Here is a 24,098-nt window from a genome sequence, read left to right as displayed (position 1 = left end):
ACCCCGACCACCCGGCATTCCGACGTTAGACACCGAAGCCTCGCCGCGAACTCAATGTGACTGGAGGGAAAGTGTCGGAACCCCCCGGCAGACCCGTCCACCTTGCGGTCTGCCGTCAACAGAGCGCGTCGCACGGGGCCTCCGATAGCAAAGCCAACCCCGCGACTGGTCTTTGGCCTTCATGGCCCAACCCGACCCGACTCCCTCATGGAGCGCAGGGGGTCCTCCGTGGAGATGAGGGCAAATGTGAAGGTACGGAAGCCAAAGGCAGAAAGAAGCGAGGACGCTGGCCACGATGGAGGGATGCGGGCTCGGGAGGGCGACGGGCCCGCTCGCCTGCCCGCCTGCCTGAATAGGCCTCTATTGGCCCCCTCTTCTCATGCAAAGCAGGCCCCCGTTCAGCCTCGCAGCCATCCGTCACACAACAGAAAGACCCCGGCGGACCCTTTACGAGCCTCCCGCTCCGCATAATCCCCCCACCCGGAGCCCAACGGGGGGTGACGGGCCAGTAGGGGAGGGGGGGATGGGCGCGGGCCCCCCAAAATGCCTCTGGAGGAGGAAGCGGGGGCCGCCTACAAAGTGTTTACTTCTGGCCGATTCCCTCCGAACGCTCGCCTCGGAGCGAGACGAGGGCGACCGCGAACGAGGCCCGTGCGACACCGGTCCGCCGGGGTGAGCGGCTTTCTACGGTCCCGCGGTAAACCCGTGTCGTGCGGGTCGCGCGGCCGATGGCCACCCGAGGCCCCCTTTCTGCGGGCCATAAGCGGCCGCCGTGGCAGCTTCATCCACGGTCCCCTAAGAAGCTGTCCCAGGACGGATGGTCCGGCTTTGAGCTTCACGGCAAAACTAAAGGCCAAAACAAAGATGGTGTGCATGTGCAGTAGCTAAGACAACATTTGCACGCGACCATGTATAGAAAAGCGCCCCCCCCCCGTAATATAAGGTTCCTCGCTCGTACATTGTCGAAACAAACACGTTCCCACGGTACAGGCTCGTAGTACTATATTGAATGAAACGCGCCATGTTTCGTGTTCACACAGTCGTCAACTTGGGAAGAAAAAGAAAAAGAAAAAGCCTTCCTTCGTTACGCGTTTTGTCCACGGCGTGGCGCTGTGGCCCCTTAAGTCACCACGAAGGAGTAGAAGAAGAGGTGAGCTGCTTTTAATCATAACAGTTCGTCTCTTGTCTGTTGCTGGCGAAGGTGCGTCTTTTTGAAGCGTTTTCGTGGGCCAAAATGGAAAGGACATGTTTGGGTGTTGACCTAGTTTGAGAGTCGACCTGATAGCATCAACCGATGTCAACGTGTTAGCGATAAATGTGCGGAAGACATGGCCAGGTGGCCAGGTGAGTGGACCAGTGGACCGACTCGTCTGTCTGCCTGGGCCAATGCAACTTTTATTCTTCCATCATGTGTCATCGTATGGTGTTAAATGAAGCCGTTGTGTTTAATGCTCTCTCCCTCGCGACTTGTTCCCGCAGGCAGACGTCACAACCAACCAAGGTTATCATGCAGCGTTTGTCATTGGGCTTTCTTTCACGACAGACGCTTGGAATATACGGTATGTATATGCATCCCGCTGCACTTGCTTTCGTGTCATTGTACTCTTTTCCTCCCCGGCCATGTCAATCGGCTGCACAGCTCATGTTAACTCGAAGAAAAGCAACAAAAAAGACACCGCGTCTTTTTGCTACATGTTGTGCTTTGACTCACGAGACGACGTGTATAGTGGAAGTAAATGTACACTGTGTGTATTATTATCATCATCATCATAGTATACTATGATGATGATAATAATACTAAAAGCATTCAATTCAAGTTAGGAGAAAGTGCCACTCCTTTAGCCAGTAAATATGTTGACTCGCTGCCCTCTGCTGGCGATCTGGCCGTGCTGCGTCCTGCCATTGCCTTTTCACCACCTGCTCGACAGGAAGTCAATTGAGCACTCGTCGTCTCTCCCAACATGGCCCTCCACGCTCCACGTTCCACGCTTTCAGGACAAACTAAGTGTGCGGAAAAGAGAGCTTCGTTGGAAAAGAACCTTCAGCGTTCACACACCGGGACCAAAGTTCTGCTTTCTCTCTGCAGGCCCTCCAATGTATTCAAGGAAAGGGAATGGCCAAATGGCTTCCAGGTGAAGCACTGTAGCCCAAAATGGCTAACCCATCCACCCAGGCTTGACAAGTAGCCGATGGGGCCAAGACGTTGGACCCGGGGGGTCGCAGGTGAGTCGAGGCAACGTGGCCGTGCAAATGGCAGCCTAACTTGGCTCTTTTGATTTGTTTTAGCAGGGCAACGGCGATGGCGACGGGAGCCGCAACGTCCCAGGTAAGGACGCCCGAGACCGCTCGCGACGGCCCTTTCTAAAAGTTTTCTCTCTCTGTCGGTGGCTGAAATTGGTGATTTTCTTTCAAACTCCAGTTCATAGTGAGGGCGAGCGAATATTCCGCTAGTAGGACGAAAAGTGACGAATCTGTGATGTCTGGGCGCTGCATTCACTTTTTCCTTTCGCGACACCAGAAGAAAAAGGCCATTAAATGTGCCATTAAATGCATTTCGAGCTTTGGAGAGTTGCTTGTATCTTCCTTACACCCCCCCCCCCCCCCTCCTCCTCCTCCTCCCCACCCCCACTGTAGCAGTAAAAATGTTTGGCGCAAGAGTCCTTTGTTAAAACAACGTCCCTCGGAATTATTGCTCGCAGCCGACGTTCTTTGAGCGTGGCGGCATTTTTTTCCCCTGACTCCATGTCTAAGCTCTAATCCCCCCCCCCCACCCCGCCGCCGCCGTGTTTGCGTTCTCCAGCTCCTGGAAGTCCCAATTTGTCGTCTCCTCCTCTTGTAATCCAACTCCTTTACGCACCTCCCTCCCCCGCTTCTCGTCTCCCTTCGTCGCGCGCTCACCACGTCGGAGTCAGACGGTGCCGCTCGCCTCGATGGGGTCGGGACACCGGGTGGGGGTCGGGCGCCCGTTGGGGGGGTCGAGCCGCCGCCTGGGCCGGACGCGTTTTGCCCATTTTTTGAAGTAGCGGGAAGAGCCGCTCCAATCTCCGGCCAGGTATTTGCGTGCCGACCGACGACGTCCTTTATCTTACATTTTCAGAAACGTAGACGGACGCGATGGCCGTCCTTTGCCGCGCCGTGGAGAAACGAGAGCGGGCCGCCCACTGCGCTTTCTCCACGGCGTGCGTCCGCCGGTCAAACGATGACTCCAGCTGCATGGGTCCAAGCGCTGTTATTTTTTTTTTTTTTTCCCCCCCAGCAGGACCGGCGCCGGCGACCATGTCGGCCGTGGGTCTCCGTCCCGCGCCCATCCAAACGCTGTCGGAAGTGGAGCGAGCCAGGCTCCGGCAAGTGGCCTTGTTCCACCTGGAACGAAGACGGCTGGACTTTAAGATCCTCATTCCCGTAGGTGCGTTCGAATCCGTGGCGGGCGCATTGCCGGGACGGACGGACGGACAGAGGGAGGGAGGGACGGGTGGGGTCGCGGAAGTACGGCGCATGGGGAAAAAAAATGGCCGAAGCTCCCCGGAGAGTTGGGCGCCGTCCGCCAAGCTGCCCTTTGCCACTTTTCCTTGGGAAACGTGCGCCGCTCCGCTTCCTCGAACCGCATCCATTTCCGACCTGTCGACCCGATCCCCCCCCCTCACAAAATGACTTTTTGTCTTTTTTAAGACCGGTATCGCCGGCTTTCTCCAGACAATTCCTTTCCGAGCAGGCGTTTTCGACTTTTTCCCCATCTTGGGGTCCTCGTTTTTTTTTTTTTAAATTCTGGCCCAGTGCGTTTGCGCAGAACCACTTGGCCCCACTGGAATTCTCCGTCCCCGGCCGGAAGCACTTTTGCCCCCCCCCCTCCCCCTTTTTTTTGTTCTCACGCTCAAAGGGTCAACCCCCCCTCGCCCCAACGGGCTCCCCGCTCCCCGCCGCTGTAGGCAAATGACGCGGCCCGTGACTGTCTTCATGTTCGAATACACAGCGACCACGTCGAGCAGAGTAAGAACGGGCTTTCCTTTGGACAGCGGCACGCTTCATTTTCTGCACCAGTAGAAAAAGCAAATGTGGGGGAAAAGAGTCAATGTATTTCATGAAATGAGCGCAGCCATTTGACCAGTTGGTAGCCCCTTTTAAATGAATCAATCTCTCTTTGTCTCCCCAGAAATTTGCAAACGGAAAAAATCCCTGCGCAGGAAGTTCGATTCGTTTTCCAAGGAACGCGGTGAGTCACGACGGAGCACCGTCGAAATGGGTTAGTAGACGTCCAAACTCCACGGTCAATCGGACCCCCCCCCCCGCTTGGACGCAAGTTAAGCCTGTTAAGGAAACGAGTTAGCCAGCCGCCGACGCTGCCGCTGACGTGACCTGGCGTTGAAAAGAAGCCAATACCAAATTGGCGACCACTCGCGTTCCCCTTTTAGAACGGACAAGTCAACCAAGTGTCGACTTTTGATTGAGCATTTGGACCGTCGGGCCGACGGGATCCACATCCAAGCAGGCTAATCCGGGCTAAAACATGCTAGCATAAGTGGATTGGGACCTTGATCCCGGGTCACGTCTCCAAACGGCCCGGCGTAGGCGACGCTCGCGGCCCAAGGCCAAAGGGTCAGACGGCGTGCGTCGGAGATTAGAGCGGCGCCGGGTCAAACGGGGCCGTCGGCGGGCGGGCTTCGGGGGCGCCCTCCTCTGGACGCGGGGACTTTTAGACCTCGACTGACGGCCGCCCGGCGGCGTGCCAGAATCCGCCCCCAAGGCGTTCGGCATCCCGCTTTCGCAGGTCATCGCCAACGACCGGGCCTTCAAGCGCCGTCGCGACGCCGTGAAGGCCGGCCGGCGGGACTGCTTGGAGCTGGAGTCCAGCGTCCTGCGCTTCAGGGCGGAGAAGCATCAGGTGCCGTCGGGGAACCCGGACGACGACGGAAGGAGAGGGCGGCGGCGGGTAGGACGCCGGACGCCTGGCCGGCCGGCCGGCCGGGGCGGGTTCCCTCGTGACGTCCGCTTTTGACGTGCGCCAGGGCGGCCTGTCGGTGGACTCCATCTCCGAGTTGGTGGACAGCCAGTCTCGCTTGCTGGAGGCTCTTCAGCTCTCCCACCCGGCGGAGCTGGATCCCAAGAAAGGCGGGGGCGGCCAGGGCGGGGGCGGCGGCGGCCAAAGCGGGCTCAGCCTCAACCCCGTCTGCCGCCAGGTACCCCGGGTCCTGGAGCGCTGCTGCCGCCACATCGAGGCCCACGGTGAGTCTCCCAGGTCACGTCGGGGTTGTCCCCGGTTAGGCTTAGCCCGTCCCGGCCCTCACGGCCGTCCCCCCCCCAAGGTCTCCGCACGGTGGGCGTCTTCAGAGTCGGCAGCTCCAGGAAGAGAGTGCGGCAGCTGAGGGAGGACTTTGACGCCGGCCTCGACGTGGATTTGGACCGAGAGCAGAGCGTCCACGACGTGGCCGCCTTGCTCAAGGAGTTTTTGAGGGACCTGCCGGACCCTCTGCTCAGCCGGGAGCTCTACCCCGCCTTCCTGCACGCCCATCGTACGTATGCACACGGACGAGCGCGCCGCCGAGCTCCCGCCCTGGGCTGAGCGGCGGCCGCCGTCGCCGCCTCCATCTCCGCCTCCGCCCTGGACTAACCGGCCCACCGTGGCAGTCCTCCGAGGAGCGGAGCAGCTCCGGTACCTGCAGCACCTCCTCTACCTGCTGCCTCCCTGCAACTGCGACACGCTGCTGCGACTCCTCACCTTCTTGCACACGGTGCACAGCTGCGCCCACGACCGCGAGGTGGGCAAAGCGATCGCCCGCCTACTCTGATCTCTTGACGTCCGCCACCTGGCTCTCCGGCGTCCGGCTCACGGGGCTCCTTCCCGCAGATCCCCGGAAACAAGATGACGGCGGCCAACCTGGCCGTGGTCTTTGGGCCCAATCTGCTCCAGGGGGAGCCGGGAGGCGGCGCGGAGGACAGCACGGCCATCATCGGCGTCACCCTGGCGCTCATGCAGAACTACCGGGAGCTCTTTACGGCGAGTCGCGCAAGGACCTCGTGCCTCCCGCCATTGTCCCCCCCCCCCCGACTAACGACTCCGGTCGCTCTGTCCCGCAGGTGTCGGCCGAGCTGCAACAGGAAGTTCTGCTGAGCCTGATCCAGAGCGACCCCGACATCGTCGACTACCTGCTCCGTCGCAAACTGAGGTGACGACCGGACCGGGCCGGGCCGATATTTGACTGCGCTCTTAAACTCCCTAACGCTCCCGCAGCGGCGCTTGGCCAACGACGACGGCGGAGGTCGGGCCCGGGGGCCGCCGAGACACGGGGGCCTCGCTGGACTCGGCGGGGGCGTCCGGGGGCAGCCCGTCCCCGGAGGGCAGCCTGAGCGGCGAGCTCTTCCTCGGCGTGCTGGAGATGAACCGGAGCGGGGAGCGTCCCGACGGCCGCCGCGGTAAGCGTGGGGCGTCCGACACGGCCACCTCCTTCGCGTGACCTATCCCCCCCCCCCGCCCCGGTGCGTCGTCCCCGCAGGAAAAGTCCGGCCCGGCAAATCGTTGGAGAGCGCGAGGCGCTTCCGCTCCCATCACAACTTGCTGGGTCTGAGCGGCGGGCGCTCGAGCGCCTCCGGTGCGCCCGACGAGGGCGACGTATGGTCGAGGCGGGCGGCCCCCGAGGAAGGCAAGAGCGGCTTTTGGGACCTGTTCACGGGGAAAGGCTCGGGCTCGAGCTCGGAGGCCGCGGTATGAGGTTGACTGGTGACGGGTGACCGGTGGCAGCCGTTCCAACGGCCCCTCCCTCGCACGTTTGGCTTTTCTTTCCACGTGGAGACTTCATCACGTCTTTTGAATACATTTTAGAAGTGCACGACTAGAGCCCCCTTTTTTTTGTTTGCTTTGCCCGCTGAAATAAAGCCTCCGCTGCAAGCGGGAACGGAAGCACTTTGGTCTGACTCAAAAAGGAAGCGTGCAGCTAATTGACGTCAACCTTCAGTTTCGCTGATAGCCACCCCACCCCACCCCCTTGGCTTGGCTGCAAAGGACCGACATCGTCGTTTAAGGCAGAAGGTAAGCGACATTTGGAAAGCTTGTTCGTGTGCACGACAATGTTGAAAAGCTCTACACCGCTGAACCGCTAGAGGGCAGCGTTTGCTCGCTGTAGGCCCGTTTCACGCTTTTTGAAGCAAGCCTTTATTAACTCTTCCAATAATATCTGTGTATATTTACACATGCACACCCTCTGCCCCCCCCCCCCCCCCCAAAAAAAAAACAACCCAAAAATTGAAAACAAAATCAAAGGTATTCCGTAGCCAAAGTAGCCTACACCAAAATGGTAGGTCGGGGCTCGGTAAAATGAGCAAAACATTCATTTATAATGCGCACACTTAAATTAGGGCTTCAATTGGCTAGATCAGCGAATTGGCGAGGCTTCAATTGTCCCGTTCAAGACGGCAATCATCGCGCGAGCTCCAGGGCCCGCGTCAAATTCGACGGGAAGGCGTCCCAAAGTTTAGGCGGGTGCTCTCCGGCGTCCGCTTCAGGCGCCGTGGGTCCACCCGCCCGTCCCCCGCCGGCGCAAAGTTTGCCGAGCGCTTCAGTCTCTGGACTGGTAGAAGAGGATGTATCCCGATTCCGAGTTTTTGGAAATGTCCGACGTCAGGCCGTAGAACTCTTCGATGGCCTGCGCGTCGATTTTCTGCGGCGACAAGACATGTTGTCGAGAGCGAAAAGCCGTCGCCGGCCGCCGGCGGCGGCACGCACCTCCACGATGTCGTCGTCGAAAAGGAGCCAGAAACCGTGGCTCTTGACGATGGTGATGTAGTGACCTCGGTTGGGCCCGCTACCAGTCGCCGTGAGAGGAGGAACCCAAAAAAAAAATAAGACGGTTATTGGCGGGGTGGGACTAGAAGAGCTGGACGGCACGGCGAGACGAGAGCCCACCTGCCGCAGTGCACCACCACGGCCACCAGGTCGTACATGCGGTCCGGGTTGGTGGCGTCCCCCGACGTGTTGAAAAGGCGCAGCTCCAGAGGGAAGACCACCCGGTAGGACAGTTTGGTGTAGCGGTGCAGCTGGTCCATGTACTTGAAGCGCTTGAGATGGAGCGCCAGGATCATGGGCAGCTTCTTCACCCTCATCCTGGAGTGGGAGGGTGGCAAAAAAGTGAGGCCAGAAGCCCGGGAATGGCGGGCCGGACGGACGGACGGGCCCACCTTTTCTGGGCTTCCTGTTTGCTGCGACACTGCTCGCAGTAGTACTTGTACTCGCTGCACAGCGTCTCCGTGTTGCTGAAGCCCCTGCGAGGTTCCCGGAGGGACGTGTTACCCCCCCAAAAAAGTAAAGTAACCAAATTTCCCTTTCCCTTTACCTGAGACAGTGCGTGATGGATGTGTTTTGCTCCACGTCCACAGACAAATCCAGGAAGTCCTCGTCTTTGCTGCTGACCTGCGTGCGACAGGAAAGGCCGTCGGGCGCTCGACCCACCCGGTGGGCCCGGTGGGCCCGGTGGGCCCGGTGGGGCACTCGGCTGGCTCACTCACGGCTTCGCAGTTGAGGCAGCGCGTCTCGTTGGTCAGCGTCCCTTGAAAGATGTCGTGGACCCATGTGCGCTGCGTCTCCTTGTCGCCCGGGCTCGCCGCCGCCGGCTCGTCGGGGCCCGTCCCGCCGCCGGCGCCGCCGTTCTGCAGCGGCTTCCCGTTCTGCTGCCGCTCCTGGCTCTTCTCCTCTTGGAGGAGGTCGGCGATGGTGTTGAGGAGGTAATTGAGGAACTCGTGGGCGTCTTGCTGCATGTAGTTGTCAAACAACTCTGCGCGGGGCCCCAGGGGAAAAACGGGGAAGGTCATTCGGCCCCGAGACCGCCACGTCCCGACTCACCGTTTTCTTTCCTCAGCCGCGAGATGAATTTCTTGGGAGGGATGACGCCCACTTTCTTCTTCTGCGTGGCGATGCTGTTAAACAGGTCCGCCAGGCAGGCCAGGAGCGACTCCTTGCGTCGGGGCTGCACCTGCCGGCGGGGAGGGGCCCCGTGACGACGGCGGAGACGGCCGACGGGGACGGGCCCCGTGACGTCGGCGGGGACGGCGGAGACGGCCGACGCCAGCGGCCCTACCTTGTAGGCCAGCACCTTCTCCCGGAACGGGCGACAGAAGTAGAGAGCCTGCAGCACGGAGTTGCAGTAGCAGGTGTTGCCGAACTGGGGAAGCCACAAAAAGGCGTTGGTGACAAACGGCACGCCAAAGCGTCACCAGAGCCGCCCCATACTGACGTTGACCAATCCAAAGTAGTGCTCGTTGACGGGAAACTGTTCCGGTCCGATCTCCTTCTCCAAGGCGGAGGCATTGGCGCCCTGTCGCCAAAGGCCAAGGCAAAGGGGAGAGCTTTTTCAGAAAAAAAAACAACTCCACCAGTGACCAGTACCTAGTGGAAGGAAGGAAGGAAGGACATTTCCTCCTCCTACTCCTCCCCCTCCTCCTCATTCTCCTGCCTGTCACCACGGATGAGTCCCTTCAAAGCAATTAAGGGGAACTGTCTCCCCAAAGAGAACGGACTTTGTCCCCTTTGCGCCTCAGGATCACCATCCAAGGATTCGGAAAGCGGACTATTCCTCTTGTTAATCAAAACTACCCCCCCCCCCCTCTCCCCGCTCGCCATCACGTGACAAGGAGGCGCAAATCCCGCTCACGCTAACCAAAGACGAATCAAGAAGTCGAGATTTTGAGCGCGTCGTTACGGAACGCAAGCGCGTCGATGCGAGTGTGTTGTTACTGTTTCGTAGCCGCTTAGTAAGCAGGCTAGCTAGGCTATGCTAGGCTAGGCTAGGGCTAGGCGGCTAGCTCCCGCAAAGGAGCGCTCCTTAAATCCCAAACTAAAGCCTTACCATCGTACAAATCGAGGCGATCTTTCGGACTGTCATCAGTATTTCCATCCGTGCGCCGCCATGTTGGACCAAACCCCAACGGTGAAAATGCCCCCGAGCCGATGCGGGCTGCACGCCGCCACCGTTCCGGGAGTCGCGGGGTGGGCTGGGGCTGGGGACGGGGATGGTGGGGAGGTGGTGGGGGGCTTGCTTGCGGGCTATCGAGAAAAAAAAAGCCTCCTTCCCTCCCTCCGAGCTGACTTTGGCACCGTAGACCCACTTCGTTTTGGCGCCGCCTTCAGCTCTGGCTTGTACGTCGGCCACGCCGCCATGTTGGATGAGGCGGGGAACTTCTCCTGAATGAGGGCTGCCAATTGATCGTCGTTTTGAAAGCTCATAAGGCGAGAATGACTTTGAATGTAGATATGTCTTTTTTAATCATGGAGAAAGACACTTGGGAGTGCAGCCATTTTTTGACATTTAAATCTCACTTATACCCTGGCGTGTACCCAATGATTGATCAAATGTGTTCTTCCTCAGGCCGAACCAGTGAATAAGTTGGACTGGAAGCCAAGGAAGCCTCGTTCGTGGACTGTCGTCCGCCCCACTTCAAGTGGATTGGCCGTCGATGGCAGCAAATCAGTTGAGAGCAAACTTTTTTTTTCCCCCTTGTGCGTGTGTGTGTGTGTGTGTGTCCAACGAGTAAAAGGAGCCTCCTCCTCCTCCTCCCCGTCCTGGTCCAGCCCTCACTCCTCACCCCCCTCCTGTCTCTCTCTCTCTCGTGCGCAAAGACTCTTTTCCAGACGGGACACACGTTTTGGAGCGCACTTCTCAGCACTGCTCGCTCGCTCGCTGGCTTCCTTGGCCGCCGCGGACGCCAAGGGATCCCGGGATAAGCGAGCCCAGACCTTGCGCCGATGACAGCGTGAGGAGCGCCGGCGCCCCTTTCCGCGGGAGCCATGAACAACGGCGGCTCCAGCAACTTTTTGCTGGTGCCCATCCCCGAGTACCCGCCGCCGGACGCCGTGGCCAACAAGACGGTGAAGATCGCCGTGTTGGGAGCCAGCAACGTCGGCAAAACGGGTGAGCCACGTCCCGGGGATTCCGAAGGGATGGCGTTCTTCCCCGGGGGATTAAAGCAAGGATTATTGAAATGGTGGGGAAGCGGGGGTGGGTGGGGAGGCTTCCCAAAGTTCTGTCCGTCGACCAAAATCAAAGGGGGCGCGAATACACGGTGCTTTTTTGGATCGCCGCCTTTGGAACCCAGGAGGTTTGGAGAAGTCGCCCGCTTTTGTTTGTCTTCATGCCGGCTGGCATCCTCGGAGCCCTAATTAGTCTGCGTCGGTTAAGGGTGATCCGTGGACTCATTGGCCGCTCGCTAGCGGATAGGTAGGACGAGAGCCCGTGGCGCGACAGCCCGACCAAAGCACGCAATGGCCAAATCCCTCGCCGTCGCCCATTGGGGAATTTGGACCCGTTTGTTTGAGGCTCGTGGCAGATAAGCGAGTCTGGCACGTATTGATCGACTGGACTTTCTCTCTCTCTCTCTCTCTCTCTCTCTCTCTCTCTCTCTCTCTCTCTCTCTCTCGGTCTCTGTCATTTTTCAGCCCTCATCGTCAGGTTTCTCACCAAACGCTTCATCGGAGACTACGAGGCCAACACTGGTAATTCCGCCCACCTTTTCGCTCCCCCCTCCCAAGTGCTGGCGCGGTGGTGACGGGATCTCCTGGGGCCGGGTCCGCAGGCGCGCTCTACTCCCGAAAGGTCACCCTGGATGGCGAAGAGGTGTCGCTCCAGATCCAGGACACGCCCTGCGTGGCTCTGCAGGTAATGAGCCTGGCAAAGATGATAGCAAGCGCCGTAGCCGTTTCCCTTCTGGGAACGTTATCGCTCAGGAATGCGAGGGAAGGGAAGGGAAGGGAAGGGACCGGATTGGACCAGAGAGGACCAGAGAGGACCGGACCGGATGGGATCTGATCTGGCGCTCTTATGTTGGCGTGGCGTTTCCGAAAGAGGGGGGTCCACGGAGACCTTCGCTTCCTGCGACGGCAAAAGGCTTATCGGAGATGAAGGCGCCTTTATTGACTTCTTTTTAATTTTGGGCCGTGCAGGATGACGCCGAGGGACTCTACTGCCAGGAACAGATCAACAGGTGAGTCGCGGGCGTCGGTCTCCACGGCGCCGTTTCCATCTGCTTTTCAACCGATAGGTCCATCTACTGGGCCGACGGTTACGTGCTGGTTTTCTCCATCGCCGACCAGCGCAGCTACCGCACCGTCCGACCGCTGTATCAACACGTCAGACGCATCCACCCGTCCGGAAACATTCCCGTCATACTGGTTGGTGTTTTTTTTTTATTTTTTGCTAATGGCGTTTGCACTTCCGTTCTTCCGCCCACCCTCCGTGTCACCAGATAGGCAACAAAAGCGACCTGCTTCGAGCCCGACAAGTTCCGGCGGACGAAGGCGCCACCTTAGCGTCCTCGCTAGGTAGGCCCCGCTGGCGAGCTCGCCCTCGGCCTCGTGGGAAGGGAAGCCAAGTCTCCATCTCTTTTCCAGGAGGCGTTTACTTCGAGGCGTCGGCCAGGGAGAACCACGAAAGCGTCCGCGTCGCCTTCCTCCAGCTTTGTCACGAGGTGGGTTAGGTGAACCCTCGCGCGCCAAATCCTCGTGGCGGTGGGCTCACCCCGTCTCCGTCGCGCAGGTCTCCCGGGCGTTGGGGGGCGGTAACGGAGAGAAACGGCGAGGCGGTCTCCACCTGGCTCGCCCCAAATCGCCCAACATGCAGGAGCTGAAGAGGAGGTTCAGGCAGGTCCTCTCCTCCAAGGTCAAATCGGCCGGGGCGCTCTGACCAGGACGGATGCCTTTGGAGGATCAAAAGACTCCGCCCCTATATATCAAAAATACTTACAAGTCAACTTTCCACCCCAAAAGAAGACAAAAATATGAAGAAAAAAAATTTAAAAATCTGGCCAGCCACACCCAGCAGAAAGTTCAGCGCGGCCAAACAAACTGCAGCGAAGGCGCTCGTCCCATTTCCAGCTTTCCGCTGATGGGACGTCGTTAGCCGTTAGCGGGCTGGATGCTAACCCTCAAGTTACACAGTGGCGGAAGCTGCTGTTCTCATGACCTCCTGACCCCAGGCAAATTCCCGCCATTCGTCATCATCTGGAATGCATCTGTCCTGTGCCGAGGCTCCTCCCCTGACCCTTCGACCCCGACTCGGGACCTTTACGACCCCGAAGGGGGGGGGGGGGCGCGTTTCAGGGAAACAATGTGTTCCCGACAACGGCTGGAGTCGCTGACTTTATCGGGGCGCGTTTGGATTGGAACGCATGACAAATGTTCCCTTTTTGGGCCCAGACACAAAGAAGGGGAGAGAGAGAGCGAAAAAGAGAGCTGTTTATTAAAAGATTTGGCAAAAAAAAAGACCTCCTCCGTATCTGATTCCAGTAACGTAGTGACTCCATTTTGCCCTCTCCTGGCGCCACTTCTCCGCAGTATATTCTTCCAGGCGGAAAGATTTTTCTCCGGCTGTGGGAAAGCTCGCCGTGGCTGACGCAAAGCGAGGGTGATGGGAAGGTGCCAGATTCCGACCGGAGGGCGAGAGCCGACGGTCTGTCGGTGGGCTTTGGAAATACTACTACTATGGGACTGGAGACTTTTTGGTGCCTACTCACGTGGTTTCTATTTTGGCCTGCTCCCAGGGGGCGACGCATTTCCTCCGTTTCCCGTGACATGGCGTGCGCGGGTGACGACTTCAAGCTCTTGAAGAGGTATGTTGTGAATTTTGGAACAGAACGCTGGACTTGGCTTTTTAAAAAATATAAATCTGGAAAAATCACACAACACTTTTGTGGTGGAAGCATGTTTTAGTACTATTAGCACCATCTAGTGACATTGTCCTTCCACTGCAAGGAACTCTTATCTGTCCACTTGACCCTGACCCTCTTCTAGCTTAAGTCACAGAGTCCGCGAACGGCAACCGTGGTCTGTCAGTTGCCACGGGCGCTCCTCAGTCCAGAGCACCCGGAGCATTTGGGTGCCCCCCCTTCCCCGGTGCGGCGGTCGAAACGCAGCGGCGCCGAGTCGTCCTCGGCGGTGGCGGCGACGGAAAGGCTCTCCTCCTCGGTCTGGTAAGCCAGGATGTTCCTCACCAGACAGGAGATGGCCGCGTCGATGTTGGCGTCGTCCTGCGGGGAGAGAGAGCCCCGCCCCGATCCGTCAGCGGTTCCCCGGTGGACGGCGGTACGTGCCGGCGTCCCCGCCCGCTTTTACCTTGGCCGAGGTCTCGAAGCAGTCCACGAAGCCGTGATCCCTGCAGAAGTTGTCCAGTTTGGGCAGCTTGGCGCACAAACCCAGGCGCCGCTGATCGCACTTGTTGGCCAGGAGGACGGCGGGGACCGGTCTGCCGTCGCTCAGGATCACCTGAGGACCACCAGGTGAGTGAGCAACGCGTCTGGCGCTTCGGCCCACGCTCCCGTTCCCGTTCCCGTCCCCGCTCTGGCTTCACCTTGGAGTCCAGGTCTCCTTTCCACTTGAGGACCGCCTGGAAGGTGGCCAGGCGGGTCATGTCAAAGACCACCAGGGCGCCCACGGCCTCCTTGTAGTAAACCCGGGTCATGTTACCGTATCGCTCTTGTCCTTTGGCCGGGAGAGAAGGTAGAATGTCAAGCGAGCGCTGAGGATCTCTGATCACGACCGCAGATGTTAGCCAGACGAAACGCAAGAGCGAAGAGAGGAGAGCGGGTTAGACTTTGAGGGCTGGCGGGGTCACAAATCTACCGCTGTCCGTGCGGCCGACGAGCCCCCGAAAAGGTCGAGGCGCGCTCCGTGGCAACGCACCGGCAATGTCCCACAGCTGCAGACGCACCACCGTGGCCTGGTCCCACTGGAGCACTTTGAGGGCAAAGTCCACGCCCACGGTGGCCCGGTAGCCCTGGGAGAACACCCGGTGCACGTAGCGCTTGATGATGGAGGTCTTGCCCACCCCCAGGTCGCCGATGACCAGCACTTTGAGGAAGAGCTGCCGCTGCATGGCCGGTCGCCGCCGCCGCCGCCGCCGCTGTTGTTTTGGATCCGACGGCCCTGCCCCGCCTTGGCGCGCCAGGTGTTTGGATCCGATGGCCCCGCCCTGCCCTGCCCCCGTGCCCCGCCAGGCGTTTGGATCCTACGAGCCACGTCGCTGTCACGCCAGGTATTTGGATCCCACGTCACATTGGGTGTGTGGTGGTAGTTGGGCAAAGAAGCAAATTTACACTCAAAGCATAAGCCACGAAATATCCTGTTCTAGTCTGTTGCTCGAGCGGGCACAAAATGGAGACCAAATGTAATTATGTATTTAGCAGGGGTGGGGGGGTTTGTTGTGCAGGGCCTTTAGCGGGGCCCGCCCACTTTGCACCACAACCAATGGATTCGGCGCTCCTCGGGAACCTCCCAAAACTAATCAGCGTGAGGCGAGATGTCGGATTGGAACCAATGGGGACGGCCGTTGTCGCTCGTCGGCCATTTTGTCTCAGGGTCAAAAGAGCGTGTGCGTTGGAATAGTTGTCGATTTTCTCGCAGGAGGAGTCATTTTACTGCCCTACTTAGCCCTCATTTTAACACTAAAATCAAGTCCGAATGACGTGAGTGCAGTCTGTCGAAAATGCTATTAATTCCGCGCAAGATGGCCGCCGCCGATTTCATCTCGAGACATCTCGCCTCGAGCGTGTGCGCGTGTGTGTATATATTCTATGGAGCTGCTTGAGTGCAGGGCAGGAAAAGAACTAAAAGAACTACATCGCCCAGCAGTGCCTTGATGCGTGCGTCACGTCAAAAGGACGCTGCTCCTGGCGGTGCGGTGGTGCTGATGCGGGATGAGTCAGGCGTTACGATGTTCCAGTCGCTGCCATTTCCCCGGCTTAGCTAGCGGCGAGCGACGCCCCGAGTGAGCTTGGACCTCGTCCTCTCTTCCGGAGGGCATCGGCCGGCCCGGAACCTCGTCGACGTCGTCGTTGTCTTCGTTGTCGTCATCGTCGCCGCCGGCGGCGGCGGCGCCTCCTCCTCCATGCGCGGCCCGGCTCGTCGCACTTGAACCGCAGCCAGCAGGAGGTCAGTCGCACGCTTTATAATCATGTTTGGGGTTTGAGGTCCTTCACCCCGACCCTGATCCCCTTCCATTGGAAAAAAAAGTACTGGCAAGTACGCGGAGTGTCTCTTCGAAACGTCAGTGGGCGGAGTCAAACAGGTGCACTGTTTGCCAAGAGCAGCCGACTTGAAGTATTTGCTCTTCATGGGGAGTCGTATTTTTTGCGTATGGTGCAAGCAAACGGCGTAGGGGAGTTGGCTCCCTCTGATGGTTGATCGGCGTCACAACAACAGTAGTTTTGTTTGTTTTTGCGAGACATTTGATTCAAGTGTGAGATGCGACTATTGAAATGCGAGGCATTCCGTTTTTTTCATTCCCTCTCTCTCTGTCTGTCTGTTTCTCTCGCTGCGTCTCTCCCCAAAAGGTTCCCGCCTCCCCCCCCCTCCGCAGACGAGACGCGAGAACCGGTAAAGCCACAGACGAGCCCAGTCATGGAGGCCATCTGGCTCTATCAGTTCCGCCTGATCGTGATCGGCGACTCCACCGTGGGCAAGTCGTGCCTGATCCGCCGCTTCACCGAGGGCCGCTTCGCCCAGGTGTCGGACCCCACCGTGGGCGTGGACTTCTTCTCCAGGCTGGTGGAGATCGAGCCGGGCAAGCGGATCAAGCTGCAGATTTGGGACACGGCGGGCCAAGAGCGATTCAGGTGCAAATTCACTAAATACTCCCCTGCGCACCGCCGCCGTCGTCATTGCCATAGAGCGGCCCCAGGGTCTGAAAACTAGAATGGCCAGCTCGGGTGTTTGCTCCTGCCGCGAGGCGCTCGCTCGCTCGACACAAATACAAGCGCCGTGATGGCTCCACCCAAAATAGGCGCCTTCTCGCGGCCGCTTGAGTCTCGGCGGCATGAGCTGGCCCTCTTTTGAAATGTTGCCGGGTGTCCGCAGGTCCATCACTCGGGCCTACTACCGCAACTCGGTGGGCGGGCTGCTCCTCTTCGACATCGCCAACCGCCGCTCCTTCCAGAACGTGCACGAGTGGCTGGAGGAGGCCCGGAGTCACGTCCAACCGCACAGCATCGTCTTCCTGCTGGTGGGACACAAATGTGATCTGGAGGCGCAGCGGCAGGTGTGTGCGCGCGCGTCGCCTCGCCTTGCCTCACTTTACACACACACACCCATAGCAACAATGGGGAAGTTGGGACTAGAAATTTGCTAAAGTAAATACACACCAGAGAAATATAATTTTCATCTTTGTTTTTTTTTCTTTCTTTAGTACACGCACTCAACTCTAAAAAGTATATTACTGCTGTCCTTTCAGCAAACTAATAACACAACCGAATTAAAAAAAAATCTGAATATTTACCAGTACTGATTTGAATCTTTTAACATATACATTAAGAAATGTTGGGAAAAAAAGAATATTGCCGACGAACCGATTCGGGCCTTGAGTTTTCCCGTCGAACCGAACGTCATGTCACGTGTGTCTAGGTGAGCCGGCAGGAGGCGGAACGACTGGCGGGAGCGTACGGCATGCGCTACGTGGAGACGTCGGCGCGCGACGCCGTCAACGTGGAGCGCGCCTTCACCGAGCTGACCAAAGACATCTTCGCCCTGGTGCGCTCCGGCGACATCGCCGTCCAGGAAGGCTGGGAGGGCGTCAAGAGCGGCTTGGTCCCCAACGTGGTCCACTCCTCCGAGGAGGTGACGCAGAGCGACCGCCGCTGCCTCTGCTGACGCGCCATTCCATTCCATTCGACCCACGGACCCCAACGCTCGGATGGACGGACTCGTGACCGAGCTGGGACGAGGACCCCTCGGCCTTAACGCCGGTCGCTCACGTGAGCAAAAGACGCTCCCGTCGCCTCCGAAAGAAACGGCCGGACATCTTTTGCGTTATTTATTTTGTGCTTTCTCAACCCGGGAGGACCGTTGGAGGTGGCGCTCTTCCACAGAGCGTCAGCCCCCCCCCCCCAAAAGCCCCCATTTCCCCGCCAAAATAAAGCAGGAGTCGGCCGTTTGCACCTCTCGGGGTAGCAATCGACACGGAAAGAGTCCACGAAAAGAGCGCCGCACGTGTCAGAATCTTTTATTAGATGTTCTTTCTTCGCCCAATCCCGGTGGGGTGGCTCGGCTTTGTGTTTTCCAGGGGAAATAACAGACAAATAAATAGTCCAGAAAAAGTAGAGGCCTCCTTTCCTTTGTCTTCTCCAGATTAAGACTTGTCTTCCGATTTGAGGAGGTTCTCTCTGCTCCTCCTCTTCACGTCCCAGTTGTAGACCCGTGCCATGTCTGAGCATTTGGGAGTCAAAGGCCAACGGCGGCGGCGGCGGCGAGGAGACCCCGCCGAGGAAAAGCCCGCGTGGAAGGATACTGACTTCGGTGGTGGTGAACTGGTCTCGTAAGAAATCCAGGTCCTCCTCCAGCGTCTCCATGTTACGCGTGGCCGTGCCCAGGTTCTTTTCCAGCAGGGCCTGAGCGTCGTCGATGTCGTACTCCAGCATGACGTTTGCCTTGGACGGACGGAGCGAGGAGCGTGGGGTGGGGGGTGGGGAGTTTGGTTAGGTCACGCCGTCAGCCTGGGCCTCACGGCGCCCCGCGCGGAGGCGACTTACGCCGAGCCAGAGGCACACTTTGTCGGTGGGCGGCACAGAGGCCCTGCAGTAAACGTTGTCGGCCAGCATGAAGTGCGTCTCCATCGCTTCCGGGGCGTCCTGGCGGCCAAGACGTGAGAGAAAGGTGAGTATTCCGACTAGAATATGAATATTTGACCGCAAGAACTCTCGGACGGTTGGAATTCAGAGCAATCTTTTTTTTTTCACGACCCGTCCAATTACCGGCCCTAGACGTCCAATCCGTTTGAAGCGGGAGCCTCCAAATGGATTGGACGTCCATGTATTGATTGATTTATCCGTCTGCTGTTATATGTGGTGAAAGCTTTAAATGTCATTCTACTCCATTCAATTCAACGTCTCCCAGTGATATATACGCATCGACCACAGGCTTGAAACAACCGCAGGCAAAACGCACTTTCTTCTTCTGCATGTGTCTCAGGATTTCCAGCGTCTGCTTGATCTGCGGGATCTGGTTCCTCAACCTGAAAGACAGCGGAGGACGCCAATGACCACGAGAGCGAAACGGCCCGAGCCCTTCTCGTTACCGCTTTCAAAAAAGACCTGAGCTTCTTCTGCGACAGGTTGACTTCCATGTATTTGTACTTCTGGTACTGCTCGTCCAGCTTCCTCAGGGCCGAGTCCGCCTTCTCGTTGCCGGGCAGCTTCATGAAGGAGTCCACGTCCTCCTGAAAGCACTCCATCAATCTGGCCATCTGACTTTGGAACGTTCCCGTTTGAACCAACCAGAGGAGCAACTGCTTTCGTAAGCGTCCTCGGCGTCGTTATTTCAAGTCATGTTAACTCACAGAACTATTTCAATTTATATTAGCAAACTGTTTAACTCTATACGGCTACGCCCCCCCCCCCCCAATGATTTTTTTTTAGGTCGTCATTCTCTTCCGCCGGAAGTAAGACGCAGAAACGGTCAAAGAAAAAGACCTACAAATCGTTGTCTGTGGAAAAGGAAGCAAAACCCACCCAAATGAGACAAAATGAAGTTACTGTAACTTTGACACGTCCAATGGATAAAAGGCGAAACTTCTAGCTAAGATATCTGGAAAGTTTCAAGCCCCTGAGTGCAATGGTTCGGCTTGCTCGGTGCACACTAGCAAGTTAGCTTTGTGTTAGCATGGAAGCTGCCCCAGCGGCAAAGCCGGCTCGCCAGAACGGACCGAAACGACGAAGCGAAGCGGACATGATGCCTTCGCTCCAGCGTTCACGTACCACGAAGACCGCTTCGGGGATACCGAGGTGCTTTTTCTTGGCTGCCTGCACGGAATTGCTGTCCACGGTGGCCGCCATCGTGGGGTGAGGCTCCTTTTCTTCTTTCTCTCCTTCGTTGCGTGACGCGAAGCGTTGCGGGCACTGCTTCCCTCTTGTGACCAATGGCCGCACCTTCACTATTTTAAAACATAAGAACCCCCCCCGCCCCCACTAGTCTCTCGCAATGAGTGGGAAGCGGCAGAAGCAAAACCGGTCCCCGGACTAAGGACTTGCTCCCGCTGGCATGGGAGTCCTGAGAGAGCGCTCCCTGGTGGATGGGCAGCTACCCAAATTCAAATTCAACTTTTGCCCCTTTTTTAGTCCACTTGAAGTACTGTATTTGTGACTACATCCGATTCGTTTTGCACTTTTTGTTTACAAGTGCCTGAATGTGTAAGACTTCAAAAGTCCCTCAGCTATGCATTGGAAACAGAGAGCGAGAGAGAGAGAGAGCGAGTGAGAGAGCGAGAGAGAGCGGGGTGTCACTTGCTTGCGACGTCACTGGAATTTCCCCGCAACTCCTGGTTGAGGAAATAGTTTCGGTTTCTCAGGCGTTGCAAACAACATTTTCCGTGTGAGACTTGAGAGCTTAACTTGATAAGCCACTTTTGACATTGTTTTGTTCGCTACAAGCGAGTCGGACTTTCAAGTGGCGGCGGACTTTGTGCTTTCATGCGGCACGTGCGTCTTTTTTGGAGCAGCCTGGGAGAAACCAAGAGAAAATCTGTCTGGGTAAGGAAGCAAAACATCTTTTGAGCGACGTTCGCTTCTTAGCCTTTGCCATTCCATGCGGATGTGACCGCTAGGATTGCTTGCCCGCGTCGTGTCGCTCGTCCGAAGACGGCCGGCCCAAAGAAACGGTAACGCCAACTCTCATGGAATGTCACCTTCCACAGCGCGGAGAGGAAAGGAAAGGATGGACGGCGGCGAGGAGGAATTTGCGTGTCCCGGGGCACTGCGGGGGCCCCTCGTCTCCCAGCGCCACGCGGTGGAGAGGATATTCCGGGTGTCCTTCGCGGTCGCCGGCGCCGACGGCGACGCTCACGCGTGGGTGCGACTGCGAGGCTCGGCCCGCGACGCGTCGGCCGCAAAGGTTTGCTCGCCTCCGCCGCCCGAGCCGACGGTGGCCGGGACCGCCCGGTCCCACACGGTCCCACCCGGTCCCACACGGTCCCACCCGGTCCCACCCGGTCCCACCCGGTCCCCGTGTCTCTTAGATCTTTGTGAGCGGACTCGTGAAGCCGGAGGAACAACGGGAGCTGGCCTACCCCGTGGGACTCCAGTGCGTCTTCTGCGCCGCCGCCGGCTTCTTCCTAGACTGCATGATCCGAAGCACGTCGGCCTACATTGTGGTGAGTTTTGCCGCGCCGGCCGCGGCCGTCGTCCTCGCCTCCCCGCGACCTACTCACGGCGGCCCACGGCGAGCAGGTGGGCTCGCCGGGTTTCCTGCTCGTATCGGGTCTGGCCGAGCCCGCCGTGCGGGCCTATTCCCTCGTCGCCGACCTTTTGGACAGATACAAGGGAGGGCGCGCCCAAGAACAAAGCTTCGACGAGTTGTGCTCTTCTCCCCCGGCCTTCAAAGCCCTGGTAGAGAAATGGGAGGGCCACCACATCTTGGACCTCCTCCTGCTGCCCGTATCCGTCAAGGAAGCCCTGCTGGACTTGGTCGGCGAATCGCCCTGGCGCTCCGCCCCCCTGCCGCTTTCGCCAAAAGTCCGATGGCACGGGCTGGGGCCCCCCGGGAACGCTCCGCCGTCTCCGGGCGACGGGGCTCCCGATCCGCGAGACGAGGGGCCGGAGAAGGCCGGGCGCCGGGACGGCGGCCCGTCGGCGCCCGACGAGAACTTTGGCCACTTGTTGAAATTCTTCACGGCCATGGGGTACGCCCAGGAGGTGGTGAAACGGGTCCTCGGCCGAACGGGACCCGGAGAAGCCTCTCGGATATTGGACCTGGTTCAGCGAGAGCAGGACGACGTCGGCGAGGGTGACCCGCCCCGCCGGACGGACGACAACGGCGAGGGTGACCCGCCCCGCCGGGCGGACGACGATACCGCGGGAGCGGGTCGAGGGGGGCTCGGGGACGTGCCGGACGACGTCGCCGGGTGGCCGGACGAAGAGGACTTTGTGTTGGGGGTCCTGAAGAAAGCCGCCGTCAGCTGCGGTTACACGGAGCACCGAGTGGCCAAGGCGTGCCGCAAACTGCCCGACGCGTCCACCCATCTGCTGCTCCTGGAGTTGCAGAAAGAGGCCAGCGCCGCCGCCGCGGAAGACCGGAAGGCCGGCCGGAAGGCCGGCCGGAAGGCCGGCCGGAAGGCTGCAACGAGCGAGCGGGACGCCGCCGAAGACGCCCGGCCGGGGGAGAGGGACACGGGCGATTCCCAAAACGCAAACGGCAATGCAAAATGGCTCCGCGCCAAAGACATCCACACGCCTCCGGTAGCTCCGGGCCCCGCCGATGGAGCGCCGTTTCCGCCGCCGCTCCCGATCGCCCCCCCGAGTCCGAGGCGCCGGGACCCGGCGCCCCGAGCCCAGCGCTCCGGGGAAAGCGGCGACGCCATGGTGACGGGCCGGCAGCGCTTTCTGGAGGGACTGCAGACGCCCTTTGAGCTCCAGCTAACCGACCGAGCGGGCGACCCTCAACTCAGGACCGTCATCGTAGATGGGAGCAATGTCGCCATGAGGTAGGCGAGGGATGGGGGCGCCCCTCCGGCGAGCTCACGTTGGCTCCGGCGAGCTCACGTTGGCTCCGTGTCGCGCTTTCCGCAGCCACGGCCTGGGCCACTTCTTCTCGTGCCGCGGAATCGCTCTGGCCGTTGGGCATTTCTGGGGACGAGGTCATCGCCAAATCAGCGCCCTGCTGCCCCAGTGGCGACAGAAGAGCCACCCGCGCGTCACAGGTCCCCGCGCCCGTCGTCATCGTTCGTCACGGTCGCCGCCGCCACCGCTGCCTTCTTACCTCCCGGCCTTGACGTCACGGTCGCCGCCGCCGCCGCCTTCTTATCTCCCGGCCTTGACGCCACGCCCTCCTCGGTCTCCTCCTCCGCAGAGCGCCACTATCTGGACGAGCTGCAGAAGCTGGGCCTCCTCTCCTACACCCCCTCCAGGGAGGTCTCGGGCACCAGGATGGCCTCTTACGACGACCGGTGGGAACTCGCCTTGCCGTCCTCCGCTTTGGCCAAGCCCACCCTAGCCCCCCTATCGACGGTGGCGTGCGCTTGCAGATTCATGCTGCAACTGGCGGAAAGGACGGGCGGAGTCATCGTGACCAACGACAACATGAGGGACCTTCTGGATCAGTCGCCTCCGTGGAGGGACATCATCAAAAAGAGGTAAGGACGCCTGCATCCACTTGGGTGTCCACTCGGGCGGGGTTCCTTCCTGTTCTTGTTAGTGTTAGGATCAGGGTCAGGGGGTCGGAGCTGAGATCGACCCACCCACCGCTCCTTTCTCCCCCAGGCTACTTCAGTACACGTTTGTTGGCGACCATTTCATGATTCCGGACGACCCCCTGGGAAGGGGAGGCCCTCATTTGGACGACTTCCTCCGTTGGGGACACAGGTGACACGGAGAGAGGCCGCGGGTGGCGTCGGCCACACCTTTATCCCCCGCCCGTCTTCTCTGCCGCCAGAGTCCCCGACCGGTCCGAGCCGACCCCGGACGGCGCTCGTGACGGAGCGTGCCACCGTCCCGGCGCCGAGCGGGGTCCCCTCCGGACGGCCCAGGCCACGGCCGGCCCGCGAGAAAGTCTCCGTCAGGTGTTTCCCGGTCGGGACGACGCGGTGCTCACGCTTCTACGGCCCCACCCCAAAGAGGACGACCTCGACGTGCTCTCGGCACTTCTTCTGGAGTAGCCTGACGACGACGGCGAGCGCCGGACATTCTACCCCAAATGGACGCGTGTTTGGACAAATTTGGAGCGAACCGAGGAAGCGCCAGCCTGCCAATGCTCGACTACCCCCCGACCGCGACGCCACCGGATTGGCCTTGCTTTTTGCCCGATCCTCTTGGCCCCGGGTGGGCAAACTATTCCACCGTGGGCCGCAGTGGGTGCGGGTTTTCATTCCAACCCATAAAGAGGACGTCTTTTGGCCAATCGGATGTCCAGTCCTATAAGTGCAATCGGTGGATTGAAGTCAGGTGCTTCCTGTTTTCTAGACAAATGTCATTGGCCAAAGTGTCTGTGCGGGATGGGTGGGAACAAAAACCTGGACACACGGCGGCCCTGGAAGACCGCTTTGGCCACCCACCCCCGCTCTTGGCAAATGGCACACGGCTCCGCTGTGGGAAATGAACTCACTCGCCTTTATGTTGTGGCTCTTTTTATTAAACGCTCCAATTCCTGA

The 24,098-nt window shown here is 59.2% G+C and overlaps 6 protein-coding genes and 1 pseudogene across 21 annotated transcripts; 4 read left to right on the top strand and 3 right to left on the bottom strand.

Annotated features, from left to right (window-relative positions):
* The first annotated feature begins 1,144 nt into the window (after positions 1-1,144).
* On the top strand, positions 1,145-7,206 carry arhgap36 (Rho GTPase activating protein 36). Of its 6 annotated transcripts, none has more exons than XM_077589391.1 (14): positions 1,145-1,344; positions 1,480-1,559; positions 2,087-2,223; positions 2,290-2,326; positions 3,260-3,406; positions 4,151-4,210; positions 4,728-4,927; positions 5,004-5,220; positions 5,301-5,507; positions 5,623-5,753; positions 5,843-5,992; positions 6,073-6,161; positions 6,227-6,408; positions 6,489-7,206. In XM_077589391.1, the coding sequence occupies exons 5-14, from the start codon at positions 3,277-3,279 to the stop codon at positions 6,701-6,703; spliced, it is 1,581 nt and encodes a 526-aa protein (XP_077445517.1). In that variant the 5' UTR covers positions 1,145-1,344; positions 1,480-1,559; positions 2,087-2,223; positions 2,290-2,326; positions 3,260-3,276; the 3' UTR covers positions 6,704-7,206. The 6 variants fall into 6 exon arrangements, with proteins under 6 accessions (XP_077445517.1, XP_077445516.1, XP_077445515.1 ...); XM_077589390.1 differs by having other exon boundaries at positions 3,257-3,406; XM_077589389.1 differs by having other exon boundaries at positions 2,287-2,326.
* Positions 7,207-7,217: 11 nt separating this feature from the next.
* Positions 7,218-10,060, bottom strand: usp12b (ubiquitin specific peptidase 12b). 2 transcript variants are annotated; one of them, XM_077589395.1, is made up of 10 exons: positions 9,831-10,044; positions 9,219-9,299; positions 9,063-9,146; positions 8,828-8,957; positions 8,494-8,759; positions 8,322-8,398; positions 8,167-8,250; positions 7,895-8,092; positions 7,715-7,793; positions 7,218-7,649 (listed from the first exon to the last, which is right to left on the bottom strand). In XM_077589395.1, exons 1-10 carry the CDS (start codon positions 9,876-9,878, stop codon positions 7,548-7,550), a joined length of 1,149 nt encoding a protein of 382 aa, XP_077445521.1. In that variant the 5' UTR covers positions 9,879-10,044; the 3' UTR covers positions 7,218-7,547. The 2 variants fall into 2 exon arrangements, with proteins under 2 accessions (XP_077445521.1, XP_077445520.1); XM_077589394.1 differs by having other exon boundaries at positions 8,828-9,146; positions 9,831-10,060.
* On the top strand, positions 7,352-12,584 carry rasl11a (RAS-like, family 11, member A). The gene is made up of 12 exons (XM_077589411.1): positions 7,352-8,290; positions 8,365-8,709; positions 8,844-10,210; positions 10,350-10,451; positions 10,601-10,892; positions 11,417-11,473; positions 11,554-11,636; positions 11,921-11,961; positions 12,019-12,148; positions 12,227-12,298; positions 12,368-12,444; positions 12,513-12,584. The coding sequence occupies exons 5-10, from the start codon at positions 10,769-10,771 to the stop codon at positions 12,284-12,286; spliced, it is 495 nt and encodes a 164-aa protein (XP_077445537.1). The 5' UTR covers positions 7,352-8,290; positions 8,365-8,709; positions 8,844-10,210; positions 10,350-10,451; positions 10,601-10,768; the 3' UTR covers positions 12,287-12,298; positions 12,368-12,444; positions 12,513-12,584.
* Positions 12,585-12,658: 74 nt separating this feature from the next.
* On the top strand, positions 12,659-18,063 carry LOC144066063 (ras-related protein Rab-39B). 6 transcript variants are annotated; one of them, XM_077589399.1, is made up of 8 exons: positions 12,659-13,432; positions 13,516-13,584; positions 13,766-14,056; positions 14,133-14,250; positions 14,805-15,005; positions 16,303-16,584; positions 16,826-17,006; positions 17,369-18,063. In XM_077589399.1, exons 5-8 carry the CDS (start codon positions 14,812-14,814, stop codon positions 17,612-17,614), a joined length of 903 nt encoding a protein of 300 aa, XP_077445525.1. In that variant the 5' UTR covers positions 12,659-13,432; positions 13,516-13,584; positions 13,766-14,056; positions 14,133-14,250; positions 14,805-14,811; the 3' UTR covers positions 17,615-18,063. The 6 variants fall into 6 exon arrangements, with proteins under 6 accessions (XP_077445525.1, XP_077445523.1, XP_077445522.1 ...); XM_077589397.1 differs by having other exon boundaries at positions 12,659-13,424; positions 13,766-14,250; XM_077589396.1 differs by having other exon boundaries at positions 13,766-14,250.
* Positions 14,183-16,587, bottom strand: LOC144066072 (ras-related protein Rab-32 pseudogene; annotated as a pseudogene). The gene is made up of 3 exons (XR_013297388.1): positions 14,438-16,587; positions 14,322-14,357; positions 14,183-14,236 (listed from the first exon to the last, which is right to left on the bottom strand). The product of XR_013297388.1 is annotated as a ras-related protein Rab-32 pseudogene (transcript).
* vbp1 (von Hippel-Lindau binding protein 1) lies at positions 17,951-19,987 on the bottom strand. Its single transcript, XM_077589410.1, has 6 exons — positions 19,717-19,987; positions 19,054-19,178; positions 18,908-18,974; positions 18,493-18,591; positions 18,252-18,390; positions 17,951-18,169 (listed from the first exon to the last, which is right to left on the bottom strand). Exons 1-6 carry the CDS (start codon positions 19,792-19,794, stop codon positions 18,093-18,095), a joined length of 585 nt encoding a protein of 194 aa, XP_077445536.1. The 5' UTR covers positions 19,795-19,987; the 3' UTR covers positions 17,951-18,092.
* On the top strand, positions 18,935-24,098 carry khnyn (KH and NYN domain containing). Of its 4 annotated transcripts, none has more exons than XM_077589385.1 (10): positions 18,936-19,255; positions 19,378-20,487; positions 20,652-20,848; positions 20,973-21,107; positions 21,184-21,756; positions 21,793-22,436; positions 22,522-22,652; positions 22,802-23,084; positions 23,212-23,313; positions 23,384-24,098. In XM_077589385.1, exons 3-10 carry the CDS (start codon positions 20,672-20,674, stop codon positions 23,604-23,606), a joined length of 2,268 nt encoding a protein of 755 aa, XP_077445511.1. In that variant the 5' UTR covers positions 18,936-19,255; positions 19,378-20,487; positions 20,652-20,671; the 3' UTR covers positions 23,607-24,098. The 4 variants fall into 4 exon arrangements, with proteins under 4 accessions (XP_077445510.1, XP_077445511.1, XP_077445509.1 ...); XM_077589386.1 differs by having other exon boundaries at positions 18,939-19,255; positions 21,184-22,436; positions 22,802-22,898; positions 22,977-23,084; XM_077589384.1 differs by having other exon boundaries at positions 18,935-19,255; positions 19,378-19,800; positions 21,184-22,436.

The sequence above is a fragment of the Stigmatopora argus genome, chromosome 20, assembly GCF_051989625.1.
Source record: "Stigmatopora argus isolate UIUO_Sarg chromosome 20, RoL_Sarg_1.0, whole genome shotgun sequence".
NCBI lineage: Eukaryota > Metazoa > Chordata > Actinopteri > Syngnathiformes > Syngnathidae > Stigmatopora > Stigmatopora argus.
This window is presented reverse-complemented; position numbering and strand designations above follow the sequence as displayed.